Source organism: Xiphias gladius, chromosome 15 (genome assembly GCF_016859285.1).
Source record: "Xiphias gladius isolate SHS-SW01 ecotype Sanya breed wild chromosome 15, ASM1685928v1, whole genome shotgun sequence".
Classification (NCBI taxonomy): Eukaryota; Metazoa; Chordata; class Actinopteri; order Istiophoriformes; family Xiphiidae; genus Xiphias; species Xiphias gladius.
The window spans coordinates 21,056,494-21,070,405 of NC_053414.1; the positions used below are offsets into that span (position 1 = coordinate 21,056,494).

The window sequence follows — 13,912 nt, forward strand, 5'->3', positions numbered from 1 at the left end:
CTTGAGGCTTATGTGTGACTGCAACCCAGTAGTTCCTAGACGAATGGAAAGTAAAACTTCGGGAGCTGGGACTTTTTGGCAGTCAAGAATTAAAATCAAGCAACCAGTAACCAGGAATCCTTGAAAGATCCTCTTTGGGATTTTTTTGTTTTGTTTAAAGCTGTGTTTAAATGTGCCTGCTGCTGTCACCCGTGCTTCACTCTGGGAAAATATAGTATTTAATGTGAGTACTCATTCGAACTCAGCATTCACATACCTCGTCTCGTCATATGGCGTCTTGCAGATGCAGTAGAGCTTGGTGTCCTTCTTGCTCTCCTTGGTACTCGTCGTCGAGATCATCTTCTTCTTCTTGGATTTAGCTGACGTTGTAGTCTCCCTCTCCTCCTCCCGTTTCCTCTTGTGTGTGGAGGTGACCGGTGTGGTGAGGTGTTGCTGAGCGGCGAGGCCGTGTGCGTGTGCCAGAGTGTGTTGCTGCTGGTTGTGGGCGGCAGCAGCCGCGGCCTTAGCTGCCTGTTGGGCTGCAGCCTGAGCCCTCTCCTTCTCCCTCCGCATCCGCAACAGGTCCCGCTTTAGCTCCTCCTGAGGAGTGTAATGTCAGGACAGAAGGAGTCAAAACAAGATTCTGTCATTTCTGTTCAATAATGTTTTAAAGGGATTAAAGAGTTTCCAATGCCCTTCATCATAATATATATCTATAATTATTTCTTAACCTTCCTACTGAATCTTTTTCGCAAAATCAAAGCAATTTTATAATTTTCTTATGTACCTACTTCAGGGTCCCACTCTTTTCAAGTGATAATCTTCCAGGATGTTTCCGGGACATTTTCAATGTCATATTGCTGGTATGTCGTGTTTAAAACTTCTCCCTACCTAGGGATCTCCCTACATTTTAAAAGTGATCTCATCAAACCTTTTGTTTTGTTTTTTTTTAAATAAATTCAGGAAGTAAACAGCGTCCTGCTAACCTGACGTGATTCAAGATGCATTCAAAAGGCCACCACTCTGTGGGGCGTTCAGAGGGTTTCAAAACATGACCAAGAGAAGCCCACACACTCTCACCCTTGCCATTCTAACTTCATCTGGTCCCTGAACATCAGCTGCCAGCTGTTGCGGAGATCTGATGGTTCACTCTCAGCAAAAGGAGAAGATCAGAATGTCAAAATTATTTTCCAGGAAGATACAATGTTTTTCAGGACATTGTACTACTTCTCTCATTTTCCATGTATATTCCAAGATTGGAAAGCTGGTCACCAAGTATCCTGGTCTTCCAAGCATGTGGGAACCCTGCTCCTTGTTTTTAAAATGTATAATTTGGATAATATTTGAAAAGACATACAAAGTTTTATCCCATTTTCCTGCTGTTATGAACCTCCCTCCCTTCCTCCATACCTGGGCCTCTAGCTGCAGCTCCTTGTCAAGAAGCGCTCGCTTCTTCAGGATCTCCATCTTGAGGCTCTCTTTGTGCCGGTAAAGGAGTGAGGAGAGCTTGCTGGCATTGGCCAACCTCCTTTTCGCCTCCACCACTTCCTCCTTCTTCCTCCTCTTGGCCGCCTGCCTCTCATCCTTGTCTATCCGGTCCAGGATGTACTTCATCACCTGGTTGCATACGATCATCCTGGGCAGACACAAAAAGGAGAAGAAAAAATGAGGAAGGAATTAATTACAGATTTTTATCCTCCTGACCTTTTAAAAGTTAAAGATCAGAATGGATCATAAATGCATATTGTATGGAATAGTAAAGCACTGCATAGTGAGGATGAACAGCCCCCCTTGAATGCAGTAGAGAGAAAAAAAAAATCAGCTCTACTGAATCTAATGAGGACCCATGCGAAATGGGGCTGTGGCCGATCAAAGGTATTTTAAAGGGATTAAAAGACAAATAATACTCCTGCTGAGAGAGGAGAAGGATAAAAGAGCAGGGAGGGCAAGGATTATCACATATCTGGATCTTGAAATCAGAAAGCCAGTACAGTCAAAGTCACAGAGGAAGAAAGTTATCCCTCTGACACACCAGTGGGAAGGAGCCGAATATTAATCCAAACAATGCTTCAATGTTTCAGAAAGTACAACCTGCATGACTATTGGCTAGTTCAAAAATGTGAACATCTAACTTTCCACATGTAAGCAATGGCGGTGCGTGTCAATGAACAATGAGAGCATTTTTCACAGCACAGGTCCTTGAGGCATTCTGGTGGTTCAGTTGTGTAAACTATGTAACTACAAAGTCCTGGGTTTGACTCTGGTTCTGGACTTTCTTTTATCTCATCCCTGTCTGGCTCTAAATCTTTCCGTTTTCCACTGTGAACTATCAAATAAGAGCTAAAATGCAAAAAAAGAAAAGAAAAATCTCGGAAAAACAAATAGCTTGCTTCCCCCCAACAATTCTTACTAGTATTGCTCGGAATTGCTTTGGGGTAGATGGTTTCAACTTCCATAAAAACAGTGTGAACGTTTTCTGCATGACTTGGAAGATGCATTTACACAATCAAACAACATAGCCTTTTGAAATCCTGAACGTACCATGGCTACTTCCTCAAAGCGATGAAAAGTAGAGATATTTGTGTCATCATTCCTAGTCCCCTAGTCGTGTTATTGGGCCACGTGTCTTACAGATGTTAGAAGGGTATTTGGTCATCCAGTATTTATTTGTGCGAGACTCTCTTAAGTAGCAGGGAGTGGAGCTGAGAGTTGGAAGAGAAGTATGGTGAGAGATGGACAGATAGAGGATGACTGGGAAGCCACACTGCTCTTGTAAACATGGGAAAGGGAGGACGAGAGGTCATACACACAAATCCAAGGAAATTAAAATGCATAAGGAGATTCAGGGCTGTGTTTAAGGTCCTATACTGTGTGATGATATAACTTCATGGAAATCAAAAGGAAGTACAAGAAATATTGAAAAATGAAGAAGAAAAAAAAATCGTGGAGATACAGACAAAAAACATCCCCACTGTTAACGTGCAGAATGGAATGTCAGTATATGACATACTGTGTATGTCAATCTAGATAATTTATGGCTCTGTGTCTACAGTATGTTCACTTGTGTTCGCTAACATTCACAACTAGGATTGAAAATTGTTCAGAATGCCCCGTTGAGCGCATGTTTGTGTGAATGACACACAGACACATCCATGGCTGCTGAGGTCAGAGATGGGCCAGGTTTCCTACAGCGTGTACTTCAGTACACGCTGTAGGAAACTGAAGTACACGCTGCGTATGCAGCTTGAAAGCGGAGGAGACTAATGAAATAGGACACACAAACACCGCTAATGTCAGAGCTCCAGGCTCTTACCGACAGAATCGTGTTTTGAAGGAAAAGCAAGAGAAAAGGATGACGTGAAGAAATGGAAAAAAGCATGAAAAGTAAGCAGAGAGACAGACAACACACAGAGTGGCTGTAGTGATGTCACGGTAGTCTGGGTTTGGTATTTCAGGTCTGTGTGAATGGGCACAGTGTTGACACACTGTCTGTGGACATAAACACGGGGTTGTCAGAGTCAACTGTAGGTCAGAGTATAATCTCTCTACAGCATATGAAAAAAGAAGGAAGGAGGGAGCAAGCCTTTTCTAAACATTCCACTACTGGTTTTGATATCATACATTTTATTTGGGTTTTTATAAAGGCAATAGCTGTCCTTACTCTTCTTAGAGAATAAAACAGCACCTTTGTTATGGTAAAAGTGAGCTAACAAACATGTCTGCTATAAAGATGTCACTCTGGGTCTTTGGATAGTCTCTTGGGAAGTACGGTACCTGGGCCACTGGGAGGAACTCCCGGTTCCCGGTTCTTGATAAAACAGTGCCAGCATACCAACAACACTACCGGTCACTGGACTGGTACGAGGTTAAAGCAGACAATCAGTATCTCAGAATCAACACATGTGATGTTACTAATAAAAGTGAGACTACTACTACTTTTCTACCCATTTTAGACAGAGACTTGGAGGGAAGCTACAAAGGGGGAAAGAATGACAAGCTGAAAGATTCTGTATATGAAAGTTAACTTGCTACATCCCTACAAATCCGTGAAGTGGCTGTTAGGGCCTTGTGTGATTTTATTGTACAGCTCCTCTCATTTCTAAATGGATTTGCCTTTGTGCTCATGCTTATAGGGTCACTGTGAGGACATACAGCTGTTGTTGGTTACACACCCCAAGGTTCCCATGCTGTGAAGTACCTCCCAGTGTGGTGTTTAATCAGAGTCAAATGGAGAGAGTGGAAGATAGCATATAGACAGCCTAAGTGGTAGGGTTACAGCTCCGCATGATCTAAACATGGACACACAAGAAGGCATCAATTCAAAGAAGCTGGGCTCTCCCACAGATAATGACTCTAAACACCTTCCCTATGCTGTTATTGTCTGCTGCTTCAAAAACATCTTGCCACAGTGCGTTTTATCTGAATCTAACCCTTCCTATGGCCCAGAGCCCCTCAGCACAAGCCTCTTGCCTTCCAAAATGACACCTCTGAATACAAGCAAACTATTACGCCTATACCTTCACACACAAACAGTAACAAATACTGGACACAAACCTCTGATTCTCTTCTCTCTCCGAAGGCGTCATGGTCTTCTTTTGCTTCAGGTGCTCGATCACAGCGTTATGTTTCATCACCACCTGAAACACATGATGCAGGGAGACACAGGGAGATGTCAGAACAAACCACATGTTTAACAACAGAAAAGATATTTATAGTTTGGGAGGAAATGGTTATACTGATGAATATATTGCTAAAACATATTTCAATCGAAAAGAGGCAAAAAAAATTGCGACTTTAGTGATGTTTAATATCTAGTACAAAATATCTATAAAAATTGATTATTATTAAATGCGACCAGGATAAAGTACTAAAATATGTTACCTAATAGGCAGAAAGAAATCCTGAAACATACACGCACACATATGCAGCAGAATTAGTAGTATAGTGAATACACACAGAGACAAGTAAAAAAAAGATAACAGACAGACAGACAGACAGACAGACAGACAGACAGACAGACACACACACACACACACACACACACACACACACACACACACACACACAGACACACACACACACACACACACACACACACACAGACACACACACACACACACACAGTAGCAATGGCAGTATTAAGTCCAACAAACAGAGACGGGGCTGAGCTGTAAAAATAAGCCCAGTCTTAGTGGGGGGTTGGAGGGTTGGATTACTGTTTATGTACTGATGGCAGCGAGACAGGGAGCTTCGGACTGAGATGGATGACCTGGCTAAGGATGGCTTCCTGAGCACATGCACACTCACACACACACCTGTTTCTGAATGATGTCGCTCTGGCTGGCTGCGTTGAGGGCTTGCTCTCTCTTGGCCTCTGCGGCTTGTCTCTTCTTCTGCTGTTGCTGTTCTCTGAGCTGCTGGATCCTCTGCAGCTGCTCCTGGACAGAAGCTGCCTGGATGGTCACCACGTTCCCAATCTGTGCAGACAGCACAGTGCGATAATCAGTTCACGTCGTGAATTTAAACATACAAAATTAAAAAGAAAAAGATTCTGGTTTTGGTAAATATTGCTGTTACACCATTACTGATGTAGAGAGGCAGGAGAAGGGGCAGGATTTTGAAGACAGTTATCAAGAAAACCTAAATATCTCATTTGATTTACTCTAATTTTACTGTGGCCAAAACCCTTTAGCGATCCTTTATAAAAGTAATATAAGTACGGGTCTGGTTTAGCAGGCTTACTGCACTACCTGTCCTCCCTGAGCTGAGGTGGTCCCTGTCTGTTGTATCTGGATAGGAAGCTGCAGTTTGATGTGCTGTGGCAGAGAGCCTCCACCCTGCTGGGCCTGCAGCTGGGCCAGCACCTGCAGACACGACACAGAAGAGACACAAATTTAACAAAGCTGAAAAGAAAATCATGGTTCTGCTTGTACATTTATATAAAGCATTTACTTAGATGGTTAGCTCACGGTGTCAGCTACATCATAGGTCAAAGCTGTAAGTGCAGAATGGAAAATGGTGGCAAAGACCAGACGCTGTTTGGATGAGACATTTATGAATGGCTGCATAGATTAAATTGGCAGCTGGGTTTAACAGTTTGAGAACCTTTTTTTCAGCCGTACCACAGAGCCAGGTGCATTGCTCAATACACTAAAGTCTCCTACTGCTGGACACTGTGTAGCTTCACCTGAGCTTCAGTGGCTAATCTGGACAAGTTCATCTGAACTACAGGTGTTTGGAGGAGTGGACTGAGGTTATGGCTTAACTTTCCAGTACCATCCACTATGTCTTTTTGCTAATCATACCTGTACCTGCTGCTGCAGTCCAGACATGCTGATGAGCTGAGGCGTCTGCTGCAGCTGCAGCTGGGCAGTTCCTCCCTGTGTTTTGACCTGCAGCGAGGTGGGTGACTGGATGGGCATGTGGGCCTGCGTCTGAGGGGGCAGCTGGCCCTGCGGGGTGGCCGAAGTAGGGCTGCTGGTGGTGGCCAGTGGAGGTGCCCCTGCCTGGACGGGGGCTGCTGCCTGCTGGGCCGGCTGGGCCGGGGTTTTGGTGGAGGTGGAGTTGGGCTGACTTGGAACTGTGGTGGCTGGGGAGAGAGGGAGGGAAAGAAGAGAGAAAGGGGTTGAGAGATGAGCAAGACAATGTAGTCGTGAAAATGTCACCTTTAAAACATGGCTGATATGCACAGACCCTTCTGATCTGTGAAAGGAACTCACCTCAAAGCATGTGTTCATCTAGAGTTTTCATGATTTTTAATCATAAAAAATATAGCAAATGGGTAAGTTGTTCTGAGCTTGCTGGATTCTGCCCTAAAATTAGTTATTCAAAGACATGGCATTTTGTGCCAAATTTTTGATTACTTTTCTGATATAGTTCTACACCATAGAGGATTGTCTGTTAACTGGAACTGACCCAGTATAAACACATACAATTCACACTTAATTTGTCATATATGTTTTCCATTGTTTGATTCACAGTTAATGGACAGCTGGATGAAAACAGATTTTTCCCTAAAAAGGAAAACTGTCAGGTTATCCAGGCTTCTTGTTTTATGTGTTATACCTGTGCTTGATGTAGGTGTGGCAGCTGAGGCCAAGGGGGTGAAGAGGAAGCGTTGCACTTGCCCATTGGGCAATGCCGCCTGCATGAGCTGCTGCCCGGGTCCTGGGATGATGGTGACCCCATGAGGTATGACCTGCAGCTGGCCAGTGGTCTGGCCCTGGCCCTGAACCATCACCGTCAGAGCCTGTTGGGTACCACCGACACCGGCCTGTCGATCCACACCTGACCCAGCCTGCTGCTTCTAAGGGAGGAAGATCAGAGAGGAGAAGCTTGTTAGTTGGTGGAGGAATCAGAGCAGTGCTGTTTAATCCAGAATAAGTTGGCTGAGGTGGAATATTGCGTAGTACAGTCATTTGAGTAAGTATAAAGTCATTTTTTAGAGTAATCGCATTTTTTCGAATCTTGTTACAAAAGAAGTGGATATTTTTTAGCTCTCTAAGCAACTATGCTTATTTTTCTGAAGCTATTTCCCATCTACATTTCTTACTGCACCCACAGCCATCTGTAACTCCCAAGAAAACCTTTATATGTGGTACTGGGATGATGCCATTAAAAGCAAATTCATTTTCTCATATTATAAACTGAACTCATTTAGTAGAGTAGTTTTGACATTAAAAAATTAAGATCATACATTTTGAGCGGAAAAAAAATATTAGTTCATATTTATACATCATCAGTTAGTGACTTTGAATATTTTCCCATCTGAATGTGTTTTTCCTCTTGCTGTTATTAAAGAAAAACACCTTAAGAGAAATAATGTGTACAGACTAATGTAATATATTTATCTTTTCAATAAGGATTGTATGTTACTGATTTACTCAAATTATTTGAAAAAAAAAAAAAAAAAAAAAAGTTAGAGGCCATTGTATCCTTTATCAAAAACAAATGTCATTGCTATTTGGGAAGTGTTCATTTCTGACCTTGCACATAAGTTGACATCCCGGAGTTTTTTGGATCTCCTTCACTAACCTGTGTGAGCTGGGTGAGCTGTGCCAGGGTGAGTTTAACCTGGCCTTGCCCTTGTGCCCGTGGGGTGCCGGGTGGTGTTTGGCCTGCTGTCTGTGCCGCTGTGTTGGGGCTGGCGGCCCCCTGGCCAGTGACCGTGGCAACAGGGCTGGCACCAGAAATTGCCGTGGAAACTGCCTGACCTCGAATGATCTGCGTAACTACTTGCTGGCCACCCTGACCTGGAAGAGAGAGGTGTGGCAAATTTGACACACAGGCAAGACAGGGAGCCATAGTGGCTCACCACTGTAGGGAGAGGCTGGGCAACACTCATACACAGACATACTGACTTACAGAGAGGGGATGCAACAGTTTGAATTTAATTGTAAGTGTTCAGTTATTCTTTGAAGGTGAGTTGCGCTTTGTTCGAGTGAAACATACTCAAACTCTCATGAGGAGTACATTACCTTGCTGGACCACTAGGGGTGTTCTCAGTATCGTCTTTCCCATGGGTCCTGTCTGCTGGATTGGGGTTCGGATCACTGTCATTCCTGGACGGATCTGACCACCAGCTGCCAGAACCTGGAAGGATATTTATTTATTTATTTATAAGATGTTACTAGTAATGATTTCAAAGCCAGCGGGTTCTTCCCTCAACTGTCTGATTTCGACAAAAAAAAATTACGTCTAGGATAAAGGTAAAAAAAAACAACAAACCAAACAAAAAAGGGACTTGGTTTCAATATGGAATTATATACACAAAATACATGATCTTCTATGGTAAAAATTAATGTACAGAGAAAGAAGATACGTTATCTCCTGTACAAAATTTTAAATGTACAAACAGCAAACACAAAGAAACAGTAATGCAAGAGATTTTTGCAAACACAAAAGAAAATACAATGAGAACACAACACAGCAGGAAGAAATAGATGGTAAAAGAAGGAAAGTTGAAATGTACAGATTTCTATTGTGAACATGTAAGGATGACAAAATTGATTATATAAAAACTCCCTCATGGATACTCCAGAGCAGAAAGAAGGCAGATGTACCTGTTGCTGGGAGCCTGGGGTATTGGGACTGATGTTGAGTGTGGTAGTGCGGGGTTGGAATGTGGTGTAGGTCTGGGCTCCACCCGCTGTGCTGGACGGGATGATACCCAACACTTTCTGCTGAACCACACCTGCAAAGAGAAGAGGAGCAGAAAGACACCGGAGTGAAAAAACTACAAGAAATGAGAAGAAAGAGGCATGACGAGATGGGTGGAGTGAAGGCAAGGGTTCCTGGGGAGCAGTGTTTCAATCATTAAGTAAGATTAACTCATAAATGGACAAAAGATTAGAGAAGGACAAGGAGAAATATTTTGAGCGATGACAAAATTGCATGGGGGATGATGTGGTTTAAAGTAAGAGTGAAAGAGCAAAATGCTACAAGGAAGGGACAGTTTACATAGGTTTGAAGTTTCAAGAAATGGACTGGGTTAGGATGTGGGATTAAAAGATACAATTCTGTAATGTATCCTTGTAGGATTGCTTGTCGACTTATATTTTTAGAGATCAGTGATATTTATCTGTCAAATACCTGCCTTTCATTACATCAAATACATTCACCAACAAATTTTAAAATGCTAATACATCTCTAATACAATAACATGTTTGCATGTCACAAGTGAGCGGTTGTATAGGTCCTACATTCTCTCCTTGCTTGATGGCGAGCTTTTTGATCATAGCAATGGTAAATATTAGTTGAGCACGTCAACAAAATCTTCAAAGGCTCACTGAAAGCTTAGTTGGGTCTCCCCCAACATATCTGAACCCCCACATAAATTATTCATGAATTCGGATCCTACTTTTAAACTTTAATCTGACAAAGGGAACGTTTCATATTTGTTCACCAGGCTCTGTGCCTTCATGAGCTCACGTGAAGCTGATGGCAGAAATGGAAACCAAGAGAGTGTTGCTCTTTTTCCTCTGCTGCGTTGTTGCTGCAGATTTTCAACCGCAACCGAGCAGGTAAACCTATACATCAAGGGTTTCCCTCTTCAAACAGGGACGTTAAGCCCGGCCGTAAGACCTGGGGAGTAGCTGCTCTGGTCACACACATCAAACACTTGCTTCTATGGACTGGCTGTTTGGAGAGGTCGGGGAGTTGGGACTCCGGTGAGTGGAGAGGTATACTTTTATTCAAAAAAACGGAGGGAAAAAAAGAAAAATGGAATCCCACTATAGAGGGCTACCTGTCTGGGAAGCAGACCTCAGGGTAAACTTGTTTTCCTCCCTAACTTCCTTAAGACCTGCCAAAACAAACAGGGCGCCCAACAGTCATGCTGGATAAATACACATGACCATTAAATAGCTACACTCCACCTGAACTTAGTTTCCCCTGCATGGTAACTTCAAAGGTAGGAAAAGTCACTTTCTTCATATCCTTAGTGAATATCATTCTCTTTATCTGGTCATTGCACGTATGTAATAAACGATACATTTACTGTATATTGAGATGCTCTTTTTAACGGCACCCTAATTTTTGGTTTGAAAACTGGGATCTTTCAGGATTCAGTTGTTTCTTTTCCATTTTTTTTCTGTTCAGTTATCTTGAGAGAAAGGATAAAGCAGGATGACTGAGAGTTACTGTGGAGGCTATTAAAAGGGTTAAAAGACCTGTATAAACTGCATCTAGAGAGAAACATGGATAAAGGTTAGAAAGTTCTTTAATTGTCAGATTAACCTTTCCTATTATATGTTTTTGTGTCAAACTTTGAACGAGGCATATTTTCAGCTTGAAATGGCGCATTTGAATTTAAAAAATAAATGTAGTGTAAGAGGATTTAGTCAAGTAACTGTTTTTGTGAATACTGAATCTGACCTATGGGACCTACACAAGAGCTGTCAGGGGCTTTAATGGAGCCTGTCAACATGTCAGACCACCTCTACCAAGTGTTGAGCAGTATCCATCATGTGATAACTTGACAGGGCCACAGACAGGTCAAGTGGTGCTCATTGCAAACCATCGCCTCATCTGCGGTGTCAATATTGACAATTCAAAAAAGTTAAGAAACACCTAACTTAAGATAGCCCAATTCTACTAATACGCAGTCTGGATTTAGAACCTCAGACTACACAACTCTACCATCACAAAAACCATCCAACCAAAATAACAGCTTTCTATTAGATTACCATGCCGACAAGACACAACCAGACACGATGTGCCACGCCAAGCTAAGCTGCTGACTCATGAGGTTGGCACATAATAGGCACCACAATGGAGTTGGCGCAGAGCATGCTGCCACAGTAGCACAAAACACAGTGAGGGACTGGCTGCTTCTCACATGGTAACACCTTTCACATCTGTGGCATCTGGAACCAGATGGAACAAAAGGCTCACTTAAAGCACAAGCCCAGTATTATAGCATTTTACATTTTTATCATTAGAAAAATACATTATAAAGATATAAATCTTTGGTTAACAGCCACATATGATAATCACACATTATCTTTGAATACTAACAGTATTCAAGGATAATGTAAATGTACATTTATTAATTTTATTATTTAGTTTTGTCTCAAGGTATCCCTCTAACATCACTTTAAGACAAACTGAAACAGAAAAAAAAAAGCCTATGGTGAAACGCTTAACTAATTATGTAGGGGATATGGGCTATGATTCTGGGTTCTGGAAAAAGGCGAAATTGTGTGCAATTTCAAGCATGTAAAGGAAAACTACTGCATTAGGGCCATGGTAACTCTGTGATTGATTCAGAAAAATTGTATTTGGTATTGTGTTTAATAGAAGCCAGCATCTGAATACTTGAGCCCTATAGTTCCTCTAAATTGTGAGGTTTTGAAAATGATCGTCTACTTGTGTACTTGGCTCACTGACAGAGGAATGTCTGATTTGTGTCTGATTTGTAGATTTCAAAAATATTTGGGCCTGCGGTCCTTCTAGAGCGCCATGTGCGTGGTTGGCACACTAAATTGCTTACACAATGCCATGCAATTAATGAGCCAGATCTAATTTGGCTCCTTTGACACATTTGAAAAGTCTCAGCTGTGGGTCTGACGTGAGGTAACGGAAACTCAAATGCATCCTGAAATGGTAATTGATGGAAAGAAATGTCTACACTGAATAACTGTAACTTGTGCTCTCTGTTTGCCTCAAAGGTGTGACTTATTAAAATCTGCCCTACCTCCTTGTGAAGTTGGCACGTTGACTGTGACGATCTTGCTGTTGGCGGGAAGTGGCAGCTTGGTGGTCACTACCTTTCCACCCACTGAGGTTCCCGTAATCTGGAAGGTGTGCCCACTAGACGTGGCCACAGTGGTCTCTGTGCCTGCTCCTAAAAAACCAAACAAACAAAAAAAATTACAAAAAATACTGTCACTACTGTCAATCCAGTAATATCACTACTTCTAATAAACTACAATGACCACCACGGGGACGCTGCCGATGGCAATCACCAAACTCCTCCAATACGCTCATGCAGGACTAACAGTCTTAAAACACAATCATATACATGAGACAGGAAAACAACACATTCACATGAAATAGAAGAAAAAAAAAAAAACAGCAGATTTCCTGCTCCTTGAATGCCAGTAGTTACACTCCTCTATAACGTACCTTGTGTGTTTTGACCCTGTTTGACCCAGGTGGCGAACGACTGCTGGAAGTTCTTGTTCTGCTGGAATGTGACGGGGGTGCCCATCTTGGTGGACAGTACCACCTTGGTGCTGGGGGTGCCCTGGCCTGACAACGAACCCACAATGACTTTGGGTGTGCTGGCAGATGTTGCGGGAGTCCCTGTTGGAGTAGCTGTGACTGAGCCTGGTTTCTGCTCCAGACGTTTCTGAAATGGTAAATAAGATGATCAGTATATTAATATAGGAACCTATGACAGAAATATTGAAAATCAAAGCCAAAACTTAAAATCGGTTGTGCAGACATAAGGTATTCCAGTAATATAGATTGGCATGGACTGAGATGTTTGGAGTTCTGCTGCCTGGCCAAATGAGGAGAAATTATTGAGTTGTCTGTTGTCTTGGCAGTAATTGGTTGAAAAGCTTAAGTCTGTATAAATCCCAGTGACAGAATATTGTCCACTGCTACACCGGAGCAGTGGACCTCCTACAGGAGCTTTTTCCTCCCACAAAAGTAAGACACAAGCCTTACTTGAAACAAATTTTAAAAAGGCATACTTACAATCTACGTTAAAATAAACACGTGTCTTTGAAGACATTGAACTTTTAGTGGAAAAATTACTGAATTAAACCACACATACCTTGACCTGCTCTGCTGCCTGAGCTTTCTCTTTCTCCACCCTGTAAAAGAAAAAATTAGACAGAACGAAGTATTTAAGAAGTAGCTAAAATCTTTTCGTACATTTTACAAATTAGAAGTTATAATAATTAGGCTACGGTTAATATCACAGAATAAAAAAATATTTTGAGCATCAGCCTGAAAGTGTTTTTTGAAGAAGTCATTTCGCCTCAAATAAGTTTAGTAGGACAGATCAATTTCAAACTAGAAGAATACTCGCACTCACCTACCGAGTCAGTAAAAACTCCATCTGACAATATCTAACTATGCAGTATAACATGTTTATAAATCATTCCGACAGATTTCACATTGATGCTACGAGGCAGGTGTTGGCAACAAATGCCTGACCGTTAACCTTGGCCCTCTGACCTTTCTGAGAAGGCTCTGATCTCCCAGAGGTCCAGCTCCTCCTCAGCCACCCATGTCTCAATCACCACTGGGCCTGTCTGCTTGGCAGGCTCGGGCTTCTTGGGGCGCAGGGCACTGGAGCGCAACCCCTTCCTCTGAGGGGTGTGGGTTTCTGGGATGGTGGACAGATGAATCAATTAAAGACAAGAAGACTGCTTCAATATTTGCATCTTGTCATTTGGTTGGAGGAGCTAGAGCAAAA

At 42.4% G+C, this 13,912-nt stretch overlaps 1 protein-coding gene across 5 annotated transcripts in view; it reads right to left on the reverse strand.

Moving 5' to 3' along the window:
- LOC120799754 (nucleosome-remodeling factor subunit BPTF-like) overlaps positions 1 to 13,912 on the reverse strand; it is a 47,003-nt gene that overhangs the window by 9,736 nt on the left and 23,355 nt on the right. For 3 of the 5 annotated variants that reach the window (XM_040145095.1, XM_040145092.1, XM_040145094.1), the window contains 14 exons: positions 13,672 to 13,822; positions 13,265 to 13,304; positions 12,607 to 12,832; positions 12,176 to 12,325; positions 9,042 to 9,172; positions 8,457 to 8,571; positions 8,014 to 8,231; positions 7,045 to 7,285; positions 6,285 to 6,568; positions 5,730 to 5,843; positions 5,295 to 5,456; positions 4,534 to 4,616; positions 1,390 to 1,615; positions 257 to 579 (listed from right to left, as the gene is read on the reverse strand). In XM_040145095.1, the coding sequence (XP_040001029.1) occupies positions 257 to 579; positions 1,390 to 1,615; positions 4,534 to 4,616; positions 5,295 to 5,456; positions 5,730 to 5,843; positions 6,285 to 6,568; positions 7,045 to 7,285; positions 8,014 to 8,231; positions 8,457 to 8,571; positions 9,042 to 9,172; positions 12,176 to 12,325; positions 12,607 to 12,832; positions 13,265 to 13,304; positions 13,672 to 13,822 (2,464 nt within the window). Of the gene's footprint in view, positions 1 to 256; positions 580 to 1,075; positions 1,129 to 1,389; positions 1,616 to 4,533; positions 4,617 to 5,294; positions 5,457 to 5,729; positions 5,844 to 6,284; positions 6,569 to 7,044; positions 7,286 to 8,013; positions 8,232 to 8,456; positions 8,572 to 9,041; positions 9,173 to 12,175; positions 12,326 to 12,606; positions 12,833 to 13,264; positions 13,305 to 13,671; positions 13,823 to 13,912 lie in introns of those variants that run through there. The other 2 variants (XM_040145093.1, XM_040145096.1) reach the window with 2 other exon arrangements.